This window comes from Papaver somniferum, chromosome 9, assembly GCF_003573695.1.
Source record: "Papaver somniferum cultivar HN1 chromosome 9, ASM357369v1, whole genome shotgun sequence".
Taxonomy (NCBI): Eukaryota; Viridiplantae; Streptophyta; class Magnoliopsida; order Ranunculales; family Papaveraceae; genus Papaver; species Papaver somniferum.
In genome coordinates, this window is record NC_039366.1 from 192212149 (window position 1) to 192227841 (window position 15693).

A 15693-nucleotide genomic window follows, 5' to 3' on the forward strand; every position below is an offset into this window, starting at 1 on the left:
TGGTTGTGGGTGAGATCAGCTAAGGGAATCAAGTGTGTAGCATCCTGTTGGGATCAGAGACGTAAGGAGCAAAAATGTACCTTGAATCAGTGTGATATTGATTATGATTCAACCACAGTCCATATCGAAGTTAGTTTGTAGTAGGCTAGTGTCTGTAGAGGCTTAATATATTGTGGTGTTCAATTTGTACTAGGTCACGGGAATTTTATGCATTTGCGATTTTCTCGTTAACAAAACTTCTGGTGTCTGTGTTATTTATATTCCGCATTATATTTTGTTATATAATTGAAATATCACAGGTTGTGCGTTGTATCGATCAATTGTGAAATCCAACCTTTGGTTGTTGATTGGAAATTGATTGATCCTTGGATATTGGTCTTTGGTACCATCCAAGTTTATATATCTTGTATTTGATAAAGACTCACATATTTCTATTTGTTTGAGTATAGATCAAATCGGGAGATAGAGATATTAACTCTTTAATATACTTTTTATTAAGATTGAGTCTGACTGTCTAGTTGATTCTCTTAAAAGTATATTCGAGTTAGTTCATACATATTTCTAATCGAAATATTGGGTGAGGTTGTTAGACCCTCACTTTTTCACAAACTTTAAATAGGATAAATATTGTAATCATAGAATCAGTATGACCATAATCTTACTCGTATGATTAAAGGCTTATCGGTGTAGCCTTGTGGGTGGTGCGTTTACAATATATTAAACTATAATTTTGATATTTTTTTGAAGCATTAATAAATGAATAAAAAAAAACTATTTGTTTATTACACAGGGATACGTCATTCCTAAAATATCATTGAAAGTAATGGAAGTTAAGAAATTAGGAATTGTGTGATCCCAGATGGATGTGGTGAAATTATTAATTTCGCTGTTATTCGCCGTGTTGTTTGCAAGTCCATCTGCTGCTTGGTTTCCTTCTCTATAGATATGTGTGAGTGCGTAGTGTGGAATAATTTGGAGAGAGAGGAAGATTTATTCGATCATCGCTTGAAGGTACCAAGGTGGTGGTGTTTTTGTTTTGATGAGTTGTACTAGGCTGGTGGAGTCTGTCTCGAACCAAACTTTTGGCCATTGGTAGTCTATTGCAGTTCTTACCGCTAGGAGAAGAGCCCAGGTTTCTGCCATAAGAGCAGTAGTGATTCCCAAAGGTTGGGAAATCGCCTTGATGGTAGTGGTGCCTGATGATATGAAAATAAGACCTGTCACGGGTGTCCTATAACGTCTCCATATGTATTTTTCTTGATCCAGTTTGGGTCTTGAGGTCTCCATTCGATGTAGATTGTTCTTGTGTTGTTGCTGCGGGAGATGATGGAGTGGGATACTGCAAGTGATTCAGTAGGAAGGTGGGTGATAAGCTCTTGGACCAAGTTAATTCTTGTTGGAGTTGGAAGGCCAGCCGGAAAATGTTAGCTGGTCTTTGTCGTTGTCTCTTGTATACGAGGTGGTTTCTGGCCACCCAGAGCGTCTATAGAAGGAAACAAAAGGCCGTGGTAACATAAGTTGGGATTTTTGAAGTTAACAAATGCTGCAAGGTTGAATTTTGGTTAACCTCCGGGGGTTTGTGCCGGGCTAATTCTGGGTCGCACATCAGTAGAGAAAAACAGATTTGCCATGCCTCAATCGCGACTCGATAGTGAAGCATTAAGTGGCTTTCAGATTCTGTATCTAGGTTACAGGATGGGCATAAGGGGGAGGAGGTGATAAGGATACGGTGTAGGGTGTTGAAGGTTGTTAATCCTTTATTAAGAGATTTCCACAAGAAAAGCTGTATTTTTGGGAGCGTCCACATGTACTTGGATGGGGCTAGAAGTTTGGGTTGGTTGGTTTCCAGTTGAATTGCTAGTTGATTGTATCCCTAACTGGTGGTGTATTTTCCCGATCTATGGTGTGGCCAAACGATTTTATTTGTCGCTCTTGTCTGTGATAGGTGTATATTGACGATTCTAGCAGCTGCACCTGTTGGTAGTCGGGCAAGTTGATCAGGATTCCATTGGTTGGTGACCGGATCAATGAGCTCTGAAACTTTCCCTATGTCGTTGCATTGTGATGTAGTGAGTGGTTGGTAATGGGGGATCCAGTTTGATGTAATACTAGTTGTAGTGCCATTTTGGATCTGGTGACAACAATTGGATTTTAGGATGGGTATCAGAGAACATACATGTTTCCACATCGGGTTGGCAGTGTCATGGATATTTTTATAGTTTTCCAGGATCTCTTTATCCTTCAGGTATTTCTCTCTACTTAAAGATATTTAGACGGAGTCTGGATGATTGTGAAGAGCTCGTATTCTTTTCATCAGGAGCGCCTGGTCGTGGATTTCACTTTTCCGGATTCCCAGTCCTCCTTGAGTTTCAGGCTTTGTTAGCTTGTCTCCCCCTATGGTATGCAGCTTCCTTATGGTAGAACCATGGCCCCAAAAGAAATTTCGATTGATCTGGTCTATCTTGTTGTGTACATGTTTGTACAGTAGCTGTGTATGCATTATGTGGTATATATGAGGATCTAGCTTGCTTAAATTGGATTCCTAGGTACAATGATGGGATTGTTGTAGTAGTCATAGAGAACTTTTGTTGTAACGCCAGTATATTCTGGGGGGATATGTGAGGATGGTGGATAATGGTATATTTAGATGTGTTGATGGTTTGACTAGCAGAGCAAGAGTAAGAGTACAATAAGGTTTTGAGGTGAGGCTTCGCACGTGATAATTAAGTCACTAGCGTATATTGGTGGAGGATTGGGGGGGGGGGGGGTAATGTCTATAGATTTTCAGTACATTGATTTTGTTTTGGTGCTCTAGGTTGGCGAGGTATGTTGAAAGAATCTCAACACACAAGATAAAAATATACGATAAGAGGGAGTCACCTTGTCTAATTCCCATGGTAGGTGTAATAAAACTTGTAGGTTTCCCGCTAATATTTATTGAGTAGGTAACCGATAAGATATAAAGCATCAGGTATTAGATGAAAGTGCCGGGAACCCTAACTTTGACACCTTATATATGGTTATACATAGATAAATAAACACATTTAATCACGATAATATGATATAAACTTTACAAGAAAACAACAGTCACTGATTTACACTTTAAAGTATGAAGTACATAATAATTTACTGAGTTATTTTTAAAAAGAAATTATTGTGAAGCATAATAATTATGTAAATCTTCTTTATGCTATATATTTAACAAAAATTTAATTGTATATATTATGGTGATGAGAATTAAGATCATTGTGATATAAAGTTGGTTTTATTTAATTTTTGTAAACATTGGGAGATTATTTTATTTTTGGTTTACCGGTTAGACTGGCTTTTATGGACCTTCATAATTCAACATTGACATGTAAAACTGTGGCCAAGTGTCATAATTCAACCTACAAATCAATCGATTTCAATTACATCAATAGATTTAAAAGAAATTTCATCATTTATTTTATTTTAGTTTTCAAACTAGACATCGTCGGCTGCAACCCGTTATTTTTAATTATATTTGTGATTGGTTTATCCATTTAAAATTGAAAATAAAATAATTTTGAGTTTTTGTGTTTAACCATAAGCGATCGACGCATATGTCTATATTGACCGACTCCTATTATAATTGGTTGATGTTCATGACCACGTCAACCGATTTATTCTTTAAGTGTTTTCTTATTGAAGGATAATATTTTACCAGTATCGGTCGATGTTCATGCCTATATCGTCTGACTCTGGTATATCGTCCGACTATGGTATGGAAGAAATACCCAGTTTTTTATACGTTTTTTCTTCTAGAATCGGATTATACGAATGTTCACATAAATCGATTGTATAACCTTTGATTCTTAACTGTTAAACTCATAATCAGTTCATGTAAATATCCACGTAAACCGATTTTAAGAGGAAAATTTGTAACTTTTTTGTATAATTTTTTAACCTAATCGGTTTATGTTTGTGTACTGTGCTTACCGATTCTCACAATCTGTCGATGTAACGGGTAATATGCACCGATTCTGGGCATTATTTTTTTTTAAAAAAACCCAAAATCGGTATACGAGTACATAAACATCCAACGATTATGGATTGATGTTTTTCCAGACAAATTATTTTAAAAAAAAAATATTTTCACGATAAATTAAGATTAGTTGGTTTCTAGATTAACATGATTTAACATCTCTTAGTCAAAAAAAAGGGACAAATTAACCATTAAGGAAATTAATTGGCTAAGGTGTTTTCTATTTTGCTTCAAAATATCTAATTTTTATCTTCAAGTGACTTCCCTCAAACAATTCATATAGGCCTCAAGCTAACCACGTTTTAAAAGTTAAAATGTACCGGTTATTTTAGCGGCTCTCTTTTCCTTAGGCCAATCACTATGATCAGTCTTTTCCCTTCCCTAAATCTTAGATGTAGGGGAAAATATCAATTTGCAACTACTATGGTCTCTCATATCCTACATAAGTAGAGATGTTCCTTCCCTACTACTCAAAGTGGATTAGATGTGATCCAGGCAGTAGGGAAGTGAAATGACATGGAAACTTAGTTACCGTGTAAAAACCTACTTTATGGAAACTTAGTTTCCGTGTGATTTTCAACGGATACTGAGTATTCATTTGAGGTTTTTATTTTTACTCTTGGTTTTCTTTTACTTCTACTTATTTCCTAATATATCTCCATTTTTTTCTCTCCAAATAAATTTTACCCATAAATAATAATTATTTAAACCCGTGGAAAAAAATTAGGAAAAAAAGAAGAGAAATTTATTCTTTTGACCCTGGAAATTATGGGTCTTGCTCTTTTGGCCCCAGGATTATTTAATAAAATTTGCAAATTATTTCGGTGGCCCTGGAATATTATAACCGGTGTGCATATTGCGTGTACATAAAATCAGTGCGCATATTACTTACACACTATAAAATATGAAGAAAATTTTAAAAGTCATGTACAGAAATCAGTGTGTATATTTCCTGCACATAAAATTAGTGTGCATATTGTCTGCACACTGCAAAATATGAAGAAATTTTAAAATATTATTTAGGAAACAAAAAATTTTATGAAATAAAATTTTGATAGTTACATTTACGCTCGTTGTGTAGCTCTTTCAAAAAGCTTTCCAATATATAAAATTTATCGAATTACAAATCAATCAAGATAAGTGTCCGTCTTAGTTGGAAACTAGAATTGAACTACAGATGTAGGAAGATTCACGGTGTTATTACTTGATACCTAGTGGCCACTTATTTTATGGAACCTTTATCAGAGCAAAGGTGGTTTGGCTCAGATAGGATATTTTCCAGACTGTTTGCTTGTTTTGACATTTTGTAAGGCCCCACCGAAAATGAATCTAGTGGTTGATGTCTCTTTGTAGTAAGTAGTCTTCTACTGGTCTACACAATGAGCAAACCAGTTCCACCTCCACATCTCTTTCTTGAAAGTAAAACCAAATCATTGCCGGTTGGCGCTCACATTTATTACTGGTTTTTTGGTGTAGACAAATAATTCCGCCAACCATGAGTTTTAGTTTTGACCACTAAAATTGCGTTTGCCAATTGTAACTTAGTCTGGGGTTATGGTTATCTGGATAGTAGGGGTTCGTTAAACGAGATTTCAAATGATCTTTAAAGATTTTCTGAAACTCATTTAAATTCTCTGAAACTCCTTGTTATTGGATTAAAATTTTATAAGAGTCATTCCAACATCTTGTTATTCAAATAAGAATTGAAAGTCATTGACTTATTATTTTCTGAGATTTGGAGATACTTTTTTAGAAAAATAGGCATGGTAGAAATCTCTCTTCAAGAGGTGATATTTATGGAGATTTGGAAATTTGGGGAATATTTATTTTTAAGAGAGTAGGACCATTTTTTTAAGCTGATAACCAAGTAACGGTCCATTTACGGAGCAAACCATCGACGAGATTGCATAGAAAATAAAATGAATGTGAGATGAGTGAAATAAAAATAAATAAAAGAATAGGCATAAGACAACAACGTGATTTGTTTTGACAATGAACACATATTTTACCATGCATTCATGGTACTTTTATTAAGATTATAATGTGCATAATAAAATGACCAGTAGATGTTTTGAATTTTTGATTAGATAGTATAATTTGTCTTTACAAATTACAGAGACTCTTTATGAATATCAATTTTTTGTCTGTACAAGTCACAAAAACTTTCTGACATACTCCCAGAAAATCACTATAAATCTCTATATTTTTAGAGAATCTCCGGAATTCACTCAAATTAAAAATCTATGAAAGTCTAGATAAATCTCAATCGACTACCATGTAAATTTGAGTCCATCATTTAATTCTACCTTCACATTCTCGCTGGTCGCCAGGATAGCACCGTAGGTCCGCCGCCTTGGGCACCAAACACCGTTAATTGATGGGAACCGGCCAAACTGTAGGTGTTATAGAACTAAGTTCCCGGACCAAATACAGCTGTACAAAACCGGTGAAACTTAAGGATGCATGGCCGGCCCTGCCTGACCTTTAGTTCATTTGCCTTACTTTCTATTGAGGACGATTCTTCTAACGCTGAATGCAGTATCTAGAAAAAGATTGAAACCAAATACCAGATGAACAAAACAACGATGAACAAGTGATAATTTACAAATTCAGTCAGAAATCTCGATTAAGACTAAATCAAATCTTATTCCGATCTAAACACCACCGTTACAAACACAACAAGGATCAAATTACATCCCTAATCTTGTGAACACAACAGAAAAAGCTCTAGCCTTTATTGACTGGCCTTAATTTCAGACATGTTATCATCTTCAAACAATCGTAGCCTGAGCTGGAGATGTCCATAGAATATCTTTAAGTGCTGGTCTTAGTTCTTTACTACAGAACTGATTATACTCCAAAGTATCCCCCCCTTCTTTCTTCACTTCCACTACTAAAAATGATGAAGTCACTGCAAACAAATCAGCTGAAATCCCCAATTTACCTTTCCTACCACTCTCTTGACACTGTAGTTTAACACTTGATTCACTCTTCTTTACATTGAACTTCACATTTTTTGCAACTTCTTCTAATTTTGATATCACACTGCTTGCAGATTTGGTGGTAGCAAATCTAATTTCTTCCCTTTCTTCTTTCTTCTTCTCTTCGAATAATGGAGACAAATCAAACCCTGAAGACAAAGAAATGATATGAAAAGCGTTCAGTGTTTCTTGTTGTTTCTCACCTTTAAATCCTAACCCAATATCAAATGCCTTCTCTCCTTCATTACCAATTGTTGATCTCGGCAAGTATTTCTTAAACCAAGAAGTTTCCATCAATTTCGACACGGTGATTCGAGTATTAGGATTCGGATCTAATAACTTTGTAATGATTTTTCTTGATTCAGGTGAGAACCATGGCGGACATTTAAAATCACCTCTGTAAATCTTCTTGTACATTGCAACGATATTCTCATCTTGAAACGGAAGAAATCCTGCAAGCAATACATAAAGAATAACACCACATGACCATAGATCAGCTTTAGCCCCATCGTAACCTTTTTTCCCAATAACTTCTGGTGCTACATACGCCGGAGTACCACAAGTTGTATGCAAAAGACCATCTTGTTTCAGATGCTCAGTAAAAGCACTTAAACCGAAATCAGTGATTTTCAGATTACCTTGATCATCTAGTAATAGATTCTCAGGTTTAAGATCTCTATGATAAACACCACGGCTATGACAGAAATCAATCGCAGAAATAAGTTGCTGGAAATAAGATCTAGCTGCATCTTCTTTTAATCTTCCTTTGGCAATCTTATTGAAAAGTTCACCACCACGAACAAATTCCATGGCGAAATAAATCTTCGATTTACTTGCCATGACTTCATCAAGCTCGACTATATTTGGATGTTTAACCATTTTCATAACACAGATTTCTCTTTTGATCTGATCCATCATACCAACTTTAATCACTTTCTCTTTACCAACAACTTTCATGGCTACGCTTTTACCCGATTGTAAATTTCTAGCATGATATACTTTTGCAAAACTTCCGGTTCCGATTAGACGGCCTAATTCGTACTTTCCTTTCAAAACATTTGAACACGAAGTGCTGTTGTTGCTCATTGATTCCATTGGTTGAACCTTCTCCATCTGAGAAAAAAAATAACAGAAACTCGAATTTCCTTTTATGGGATGATGATTTGAAGAAGAAGAATCAGAAACTAGCTGTCCGCAACGTGTTTCCGGTGACAAGTTCTGCCGCCGTTAATGTTTTTCTTTGATTTCTTTCCACCGCCAACATCAGTTTTGTTTTGCAACGTTGAACCTACCATCTTTCTGCATTCCCAAGCCAGAAGGTAAGTATCCAGAAAGATTTTAAAGAAGAGAAAAAAAATGTTTTTCAGAAGGATTTGCAGAACTTCTTTCTTCTCTTTTTCTTTTGTTTCTCCGACACTAACTATGCCATTTTTATACACAAAATATCGTATCCCACAAAAGACTAAAATACCCCTATTTGTTTTAGAAATCGATTAATTAATTCGGTTTTAATTACTGTACTAATTTATTTACGATTCCAAATCATTTCATTTTGTTTTTATTGTTTCAATTATTGTATGGTGGTGGGTCTAGGGAATAAGGGTTGTTTGTTGGGTTGGTTGGTTATTTCCGAAGAACAGAAACGTTGTCATTTTGCAATTACTATGGATGGGCCGGTGATTGCCGAGGGATTTCGGGTTATTTAACTTTGTACCGAAATCTGTGTGCCCGCCTTAAATTGGTTGTTTTTTTTTTCTTTTTTTTGCCTCACCACTGTCAGTCCGAAACGGAACTGACCAATGGACATTGGTTAGGTAGGTTGGTTACTGAATTATTGGTGGCTAACTTTTTGAATTATTATCACTACGACATGTGAGTGTATTTAAGTGTGTGTATATATACCTCGGTCACAAAACAGCATTAAACAGAATATGCCAGCAATAATGGTAGGGAGAATCCGGCGTAGTTAAATTTCCCGTCAGCAATAGTGCCACCACAACTTCACTGATTGAGTGAATTAGGCTGAGTCTAATTGTGGTGCAAGATTCAACTTTGTTGTTGAATCCACGTCACCAAAAACCAACACCCATCGATAGTGGGGATTCAAGATTTTACTTCCATACGCGGTTCGAAACTGCGCCACGCAATTAGAAACGGCGCATCATTTATCAACCATTAGATTTCCAAGAAGATTAGGAATTCAACGGTCTATATGGTATTGATAACTGAGTTTCTATAAAGTAGTAACAATACGCATTTAGGAACTGCGTTTCTTTCTTTTTCCACACGCAGTTTCAAACCGCGCACTTGGATTACTTCCATCTTGGATCCAAGCAAAACGAAGCACTCTCTGGGAATCAACGAAACTGTAGCACTAAAAACGATACTTCAATAGTGCGTAATCTTGGATCTTGGACATGGTTAGATCCAGCCTTAGAGAAGAAGATTCAATCGTGTAAAAGACTCCTTCCTCGTATAATTCATCACCATATAAAAACTTTCTTCTCCGGACAACTTTTTCTTTCATAAAATGGGCTATATAGCCAAAACGATACTTTTTTTTGGGTCAAATGGACGGGTAAATATTCCATCTGGACCAAATGGACAAGAGAATCTTTTAATAAGAACTGACATAATTACCCTTCCTTCATTACATTACCATCGACTCTTCCTTTTTCTCTCCACCATCGACTCTTTCTCCACCACCACCATCATCAACTGTAACTACAGCTACCACCACTACCATCGACATTAACTACAACCACCACCATCATCGTCTACAACAACTACAACCAACATCACCACCTTCCTCCACCACCACAAACACCGACATCATCGTCAACATTTTCTGATTTCGCGAAATTAATATCACCGCCACCACAAATATCAACACCAATCTGATTTCAGTCGGTACCACCACCACTGACTCCATCACCGTCAACAATTAAACCCATTATGATACCCTAATTTCATTAAGATCTCTCAATTTCATAAAAATTAGGGTTTTGTCTTCAATCAATTTCATAATATGGGCATTCGTAAGTTTCCTAACCCTAATTCTCTTTTTGATTTTAGTTTCTGAACTCATCAATTACACATGCATTGATCAACCTGGAGTTTATGATATGAACGATGTTGTATGAATCATGAAATTTTAGTATGTTTTTTTCCTTCCATAAACATGGGTGAAACCTGTATCATCCTGAATATTACCTGAAATCCATGAGATGGATGGGTGATTTTATGAGATGAATGATTTTTTTTTTTTTTTTGCTTAATCATGGATGAAACCGTTATCATCCTGTATTATACCCTTTTTTTTCTTGTGTAAATATTGATGAAATTGTTATAGTCCATTTGAATTTGGTTGAATTGATTTCATCCATGTCTAAATAAGTATAAAACTTTTATCATCTTGTTATAGATGAAAACAGTATCATCCTTTCTTAGACGCAAAAATTATGAGATGAATGCATTTTAGTATTTTTTTTTCTTATTGCTTAAACATGGATGAAACGGGTATCATCCTGTTTTGAATTTGGTTAAATTGGTTTTCATCCATGTTTAAGCTATTATGAAATTGGTATCATCCTGTTTTAGATTTGGCTAAATTGTTTCGTCCATGTTTAAACCAAAAATTGGTTTCATCCTATTTTAATTTGGTTGAATTTGTTCCCAATCGTGTTTAAGTTAGTATGAAACTGGTTTCATCCATTTTTAGATTCAGTGGAATTCGTTTTCATCCATGTTTTAACTAGGGTGAAACCAGTTTCATCATGTTTTAGACTAAGTTGAATATGAATGAACAACATTGCCAAGACAGTTGAGATTACAAGTAGCTGTTCAGTTGAAATTGTTTTAGATTTGTTGAAATTGTTCTCGCCCATGTATAACATGGATGCAACTTGTATCATCTTGTTAACAATTGTGTTGAAATTGTTTTATACAAGTTTAAGCATAGACGAAACTGGATTCATCCAATTTTATGTTTGGTTGGGTTTCGTTATTCTCTAGAGGTGGATAAATCTGAATGAATCTAAATTGTTGTAGGAAGAAAAAGCAGTAAGAGCGAGGAAGCAAGAACGATGAGTTTTGGATGTTGCTGGCAGTGAAGCAAGAACCAAAAATGGGCATGTTTTGGATGTGGTTGGCTAAAGGAATGTAAAATGAGACAAGTGGTTGAGTTAACAGGTTCATTCAAAATCACAAGAAAACAAGAGGATGGAATAAGGAAGATTGAATTTTGGAAATTATTTATGCGAAAAAGAAGAAAATATGGGCAAGATCGAATGTACCAAAGCTCATAGGGATGAGAATACACCATGAAAATGTCAATCATGTAGTTTAAGTTTAAGGTTTTTCTGTAAAATTCTAACTTTCCAAGAATTTATGAATCAGTGTTAGCCTGTGAATATATACGTTGATTGCAGGTCAGTTATATATAAAAAAATTTCTTAAATTTGCATATACTTCAATCTGCAGATAAATTTATAGAATGTTGTCATAATAAACAAGATGAAACCAGTTTCTTCCTAACCAAAATCTGTTTTTTTCTTCAGGATATGGAGGATGAAACTGATTTCATTATAACCAAAAATGATTTTGTGAGAATATACAAGATGGATCTATTTTTTGTCGAACATATAAGATCAAACCAGTTTCATCTTAGCCAAAAATATGTTGTATTCACAGTATGCAGGATGAAACTGGCTTCATCCAGGTTTAATACATTGAAAAACCAACTAGTTTCATCTAGATTTTAAGTTTTATCATAAGAAATTGAAGAAAATCTACAACTGGAAAACCAATCGTCAAAATGATCCAAACATCAAATATACTGGTGTTTGTTATCCAGGGACCATAAACAATAGATTAAAGCTCCTCTATGTGGAATTTTATCGAATAGGTGAGAGATATAGGCTATGGTCCTCATGTTCTTCTTCTTTTGTAGTTATTTCTTCTCTTCTAATTATCTGCAAGTCAAATCCACAACAAACTCATAACTCCTAATTATATGCAAACATAAAAGCACTTCTCCATCTACGTCATTCAATCATACTTACGGCAACAAACATACACCGCTTTATTGTTTCAACATTAGAACTCTTTCCAAACTCATCCGTGTTGTTGTCATCTTCGAAATCAGTCTCAACCCAAAGTTCCTTATTATAATTGAACTCAAAAATCTTACTGAATCTCTTAAGTTCGTTTCCAATTTCAATGGCAACAATATTAGATTTCAAATGATTTTAGCTCATGTTCTCTTAAATCCATCACCAAAGCCACGAAGTTGTTCTTCAATTCAGGGACCCTAGTTCATCAAAAACCATCTTCATTCTGTAATTTCACAGAATCAATTCAAACCCAACTTATAATTCTTTGTAAATCAAACATCAAACCCATTTAAATCTTCTCATTTCAATCACCAGATCCATCTCTTTTTTTGTTCTACATCTTATTCGAACAACAACAACACTTCCATTTCTAAGATTCAGAAGCACTTCATATGCTCATCTCTTATTATAAAGTTTTGATTCATTCTCTAGAATAATTCCCTTTTCATTTCTTGCCCTCAACCTCATGGAAACAACAACAACATCTGTTCGTTCTTATTTTTAAGTTTTTTTGATGGTTTCCGCAACATTTAAAGAAGACAGGGCATAATGGACTGTTCCAGTTAATGAATAAGAAAAATCCTGGATGAAATATCCAAATTGGATAATTGAACATTATTTTTTCAATTTTTGTCCATATAAACAGTATCAAAATCTAGAAATCTATTTCACCTGGGAATTGTTGGTTTTGGTCTTGTTGACCAATTTTGTGAGATTGCGAGGAGGGTGTTTTTATTGATTTGTAATAATGAGTTATTAGACTCCTAATTAATCCGCTAAATTGGTCAAACAATTTTTAGGTTTGAATCTTAGGTCTAGAACCCAAACAAGATATGCCACTTCTTCAAATAATTATATATTCAAACTTAATTGTCATAATATTTTTGTTGGGCATTTTGCACAAACTGAAGTTACTACAAAAACGCTTAGTTCACCGAATTCATGAGATTTGAATATATACGTTGATTGCCGGTCAGTTATATATAAGCTTTCAAGCTAACCTATACGATGTTTAACTCTTATACATAATCAAACGATTCTTAACATGAGTTTTGGTACACTAAAATATGACAACCAAACTTGACATACCAACACTTGGTGGGTTCAACCGAGCAATCCTCTAACAATCTCCCCCTTTTTTAATTTTAGTGACAAAACTCTTACATCATATGGATAAACAAATTACAAGAATTCATTACACTCCGCTTGATTCCCGATTCAACAACACAATAAAACTGCTTACATTCAATCCTTGAAAATTGTCGTTGTTGACATTATAATAACAAAGCAAATACTCCCCCCCTAAGGAATATATGTAGATATTCAATCCGCACGTCTTTGTTATACCAATCAATATGACATGTTACTCCCCCTTAGTCTGTGCTTTCACTCTTTCGTTAGATATAACATTCAAGCACCAATGTTCTTTTCCCTAGTGATACCAATTAATATAAAATCAATGCCAGTATCACTTGTTTACTCCATATATTTCTCCCCCTTTTTGTCACAAAAATGACAAACAAACGAAAAAATAAAGGACAACACGAAAAGAATCTTACAAATCTCAGAATAGAATTGCAAACCTGTAGAGTTAGGCACGAGGGTTCCACACATCACGTTCTGATAACCTATATCAAAACCGAAACTACAAGTAGTTTTATTTTGATATGTTACCAAGGAAACAATTGCCCGAAATTTTTTTTTCCATTTAGTTTAGCAAATCAAAATGACTAATCACATTAGTTCCTTTACTAAACCGATTGTTCGAGAAAAACCGCTTAATTCGATAAGACCAAAATAAAGCATAAACTCCATTTTTCTCATCAGGTTCTAATTATCCATATACTTAGACCTTTCAATTTCAAACAAACCAAATATTAGGTTAGTTAACTAGCATTTCTTTGTTTAGGCATTCGATTAGACTTAAATAACTGAAACCTCACTTTGATAAGACAAACTAAGATCAGAATTAACTTAGTTTCTTATCCGGAATCGAATTGGACTAGACAACTCACCCCGTACACATATTATTTCGTTAAGCCATAAATAATTCATACAAACCAATATAAAATCAACTTGCAAAATTATTCACCTCAACCGGAAGCAATTGAATCAACATTAGACATTATAAGCACCGCAATTGCACCGTAGTTTTGTAAGCCTAAACCATTGATACCATACAAAAGCAAAATACCAAAGGTTTTTCTTAACCGTAACCAATTGAATCACACACACACATCAATTGTACCGTAATTTTGTAAACCTAAACCATTGAAACTATACAAACGCAAGATAACAATAGTTTTTCTTAACTGGAACCAATTGAATCACACACACATCAATTGTACCAAAATTTTGTAAGCCTAAACGATTGATACCACGCAATAAAGTAAGATAACAATAGTTTTTCTTAAAATTGAAACACACATCCACACACACATCATGGAATAAAAATCAATTGAACCTAAATTTCGTTAAGCAAAAGCAACAAATATATATAATATAAACTCAGGATTTTCTTAAACAAGAAAATAATTTACTAACAAGATTGTTACCTCAAATTTTGCATCCACTTCTCCAATATGATTGCATCTTCGTCCAGGGATAATTGATATTGAAATATCCCCATGTTGTCATCCTTATGCGTTAACAAAAGAATAACCTCAACCTTTACCAGAGAAAGGTTGAAAACCGGTTTTAACTATTGCAAGCAAAAGTTGAAAACCGTCGAAACACGTATGCTTTTATGCTAAACCAAAACCGATTCAATATATTGTGACTTTTTCACATACTGTTTCTATCAGAACCCCACATAATCCTTTGATAAAGCCTACCTATTAGGGCTAGAACTTAATCCCGCTAAATCAAAAAGTCACCCAAACCATGAGGGTTCACAATATATGAGATCGAATATTAAGGTAGTAAAACCGAAAACATACATCTCATAATCATACATAGCAATAAGATAAAAGCAATTAAGCACAGGCTATGTAAACTAAAAACTATCACAAGAAAATTACTCAAAACAAATAATTTTATTCATAATAGACCAATACAATCAATGAAATAAATCACAAATAGATGTCTATTATACTAGATTAAGTATTACAACAAATAACTTAATCTATAGTGGTGCTTTTGTTGTTCACCGAGGTCTCTTCAGTGTTCAAACTCTTAAAGCATATCTCTAGGGACTTATTCGCAACCACTTCTTATTTTTCAAGTTCTTCGATTAGAGCCTTGAGCTCACAAAGAATTCCTTTTGTACTTTCGTACTTTTCCTTTATCCAATCTTGATGTCAAATAGTCATAGCAATATTGGTTTCTAGATTCCCAAAACCTTGAATATATTGAGACATACTATCAGAACGAATCCACTTGGTTTTGGTTGGATCTTGTTTGTTGTAAGCAAACAGACATGACTCATCTTGTGATCCCACAGAGCTATCAGAGTCATAATCAGATATAATTCCTTTCTTATTTCTTTCTTTATTGATTCCTTGACAATCCTTAACCTTTTGAGCTTCTTCCTTATTAGTCTTTGAGACACTGCGAGTTACTGGAGGCATGATAGGTTATAATAGAATATAAA

At 34.5% G+C, this 15693-nt stretch overlaps 1 protein-coding gene across 1 annotated transcript; it reads right to left on the minus strand.

The window, feature by feature from the left end:
• Positions 1-6570: 6570 nt before the first annotated feature.
• LOC113310184 (CBL-interacting serine/threonine-protein kinase 6-like) lies at positions 6571-8401 on the minus strand. The gene has a single exon (XM_026558773.1). The coding sequence runs from the start codon at positions 8098-8100 to the stop codon at positions 6778-6780; it is 1323 nt and encodes a 440-aa protein (XP_026414558.1). The 5' UTR covers positions 8101-8401; the 3' UTR covers positions 6571-6777.
• Between the last annotated feature and the right edge of the window lie 7292 nt (positions 8402-15693).

Excerpts from the sequence above, each read along its gene's own strand:
- LOC113310184 (XM_026558773.1), bottom strand. The coding sequence starts at position 8,100 with ATGGAGAAGGTTCAACCAATGGAATCAATGAGCAACAACAGCACTTCG.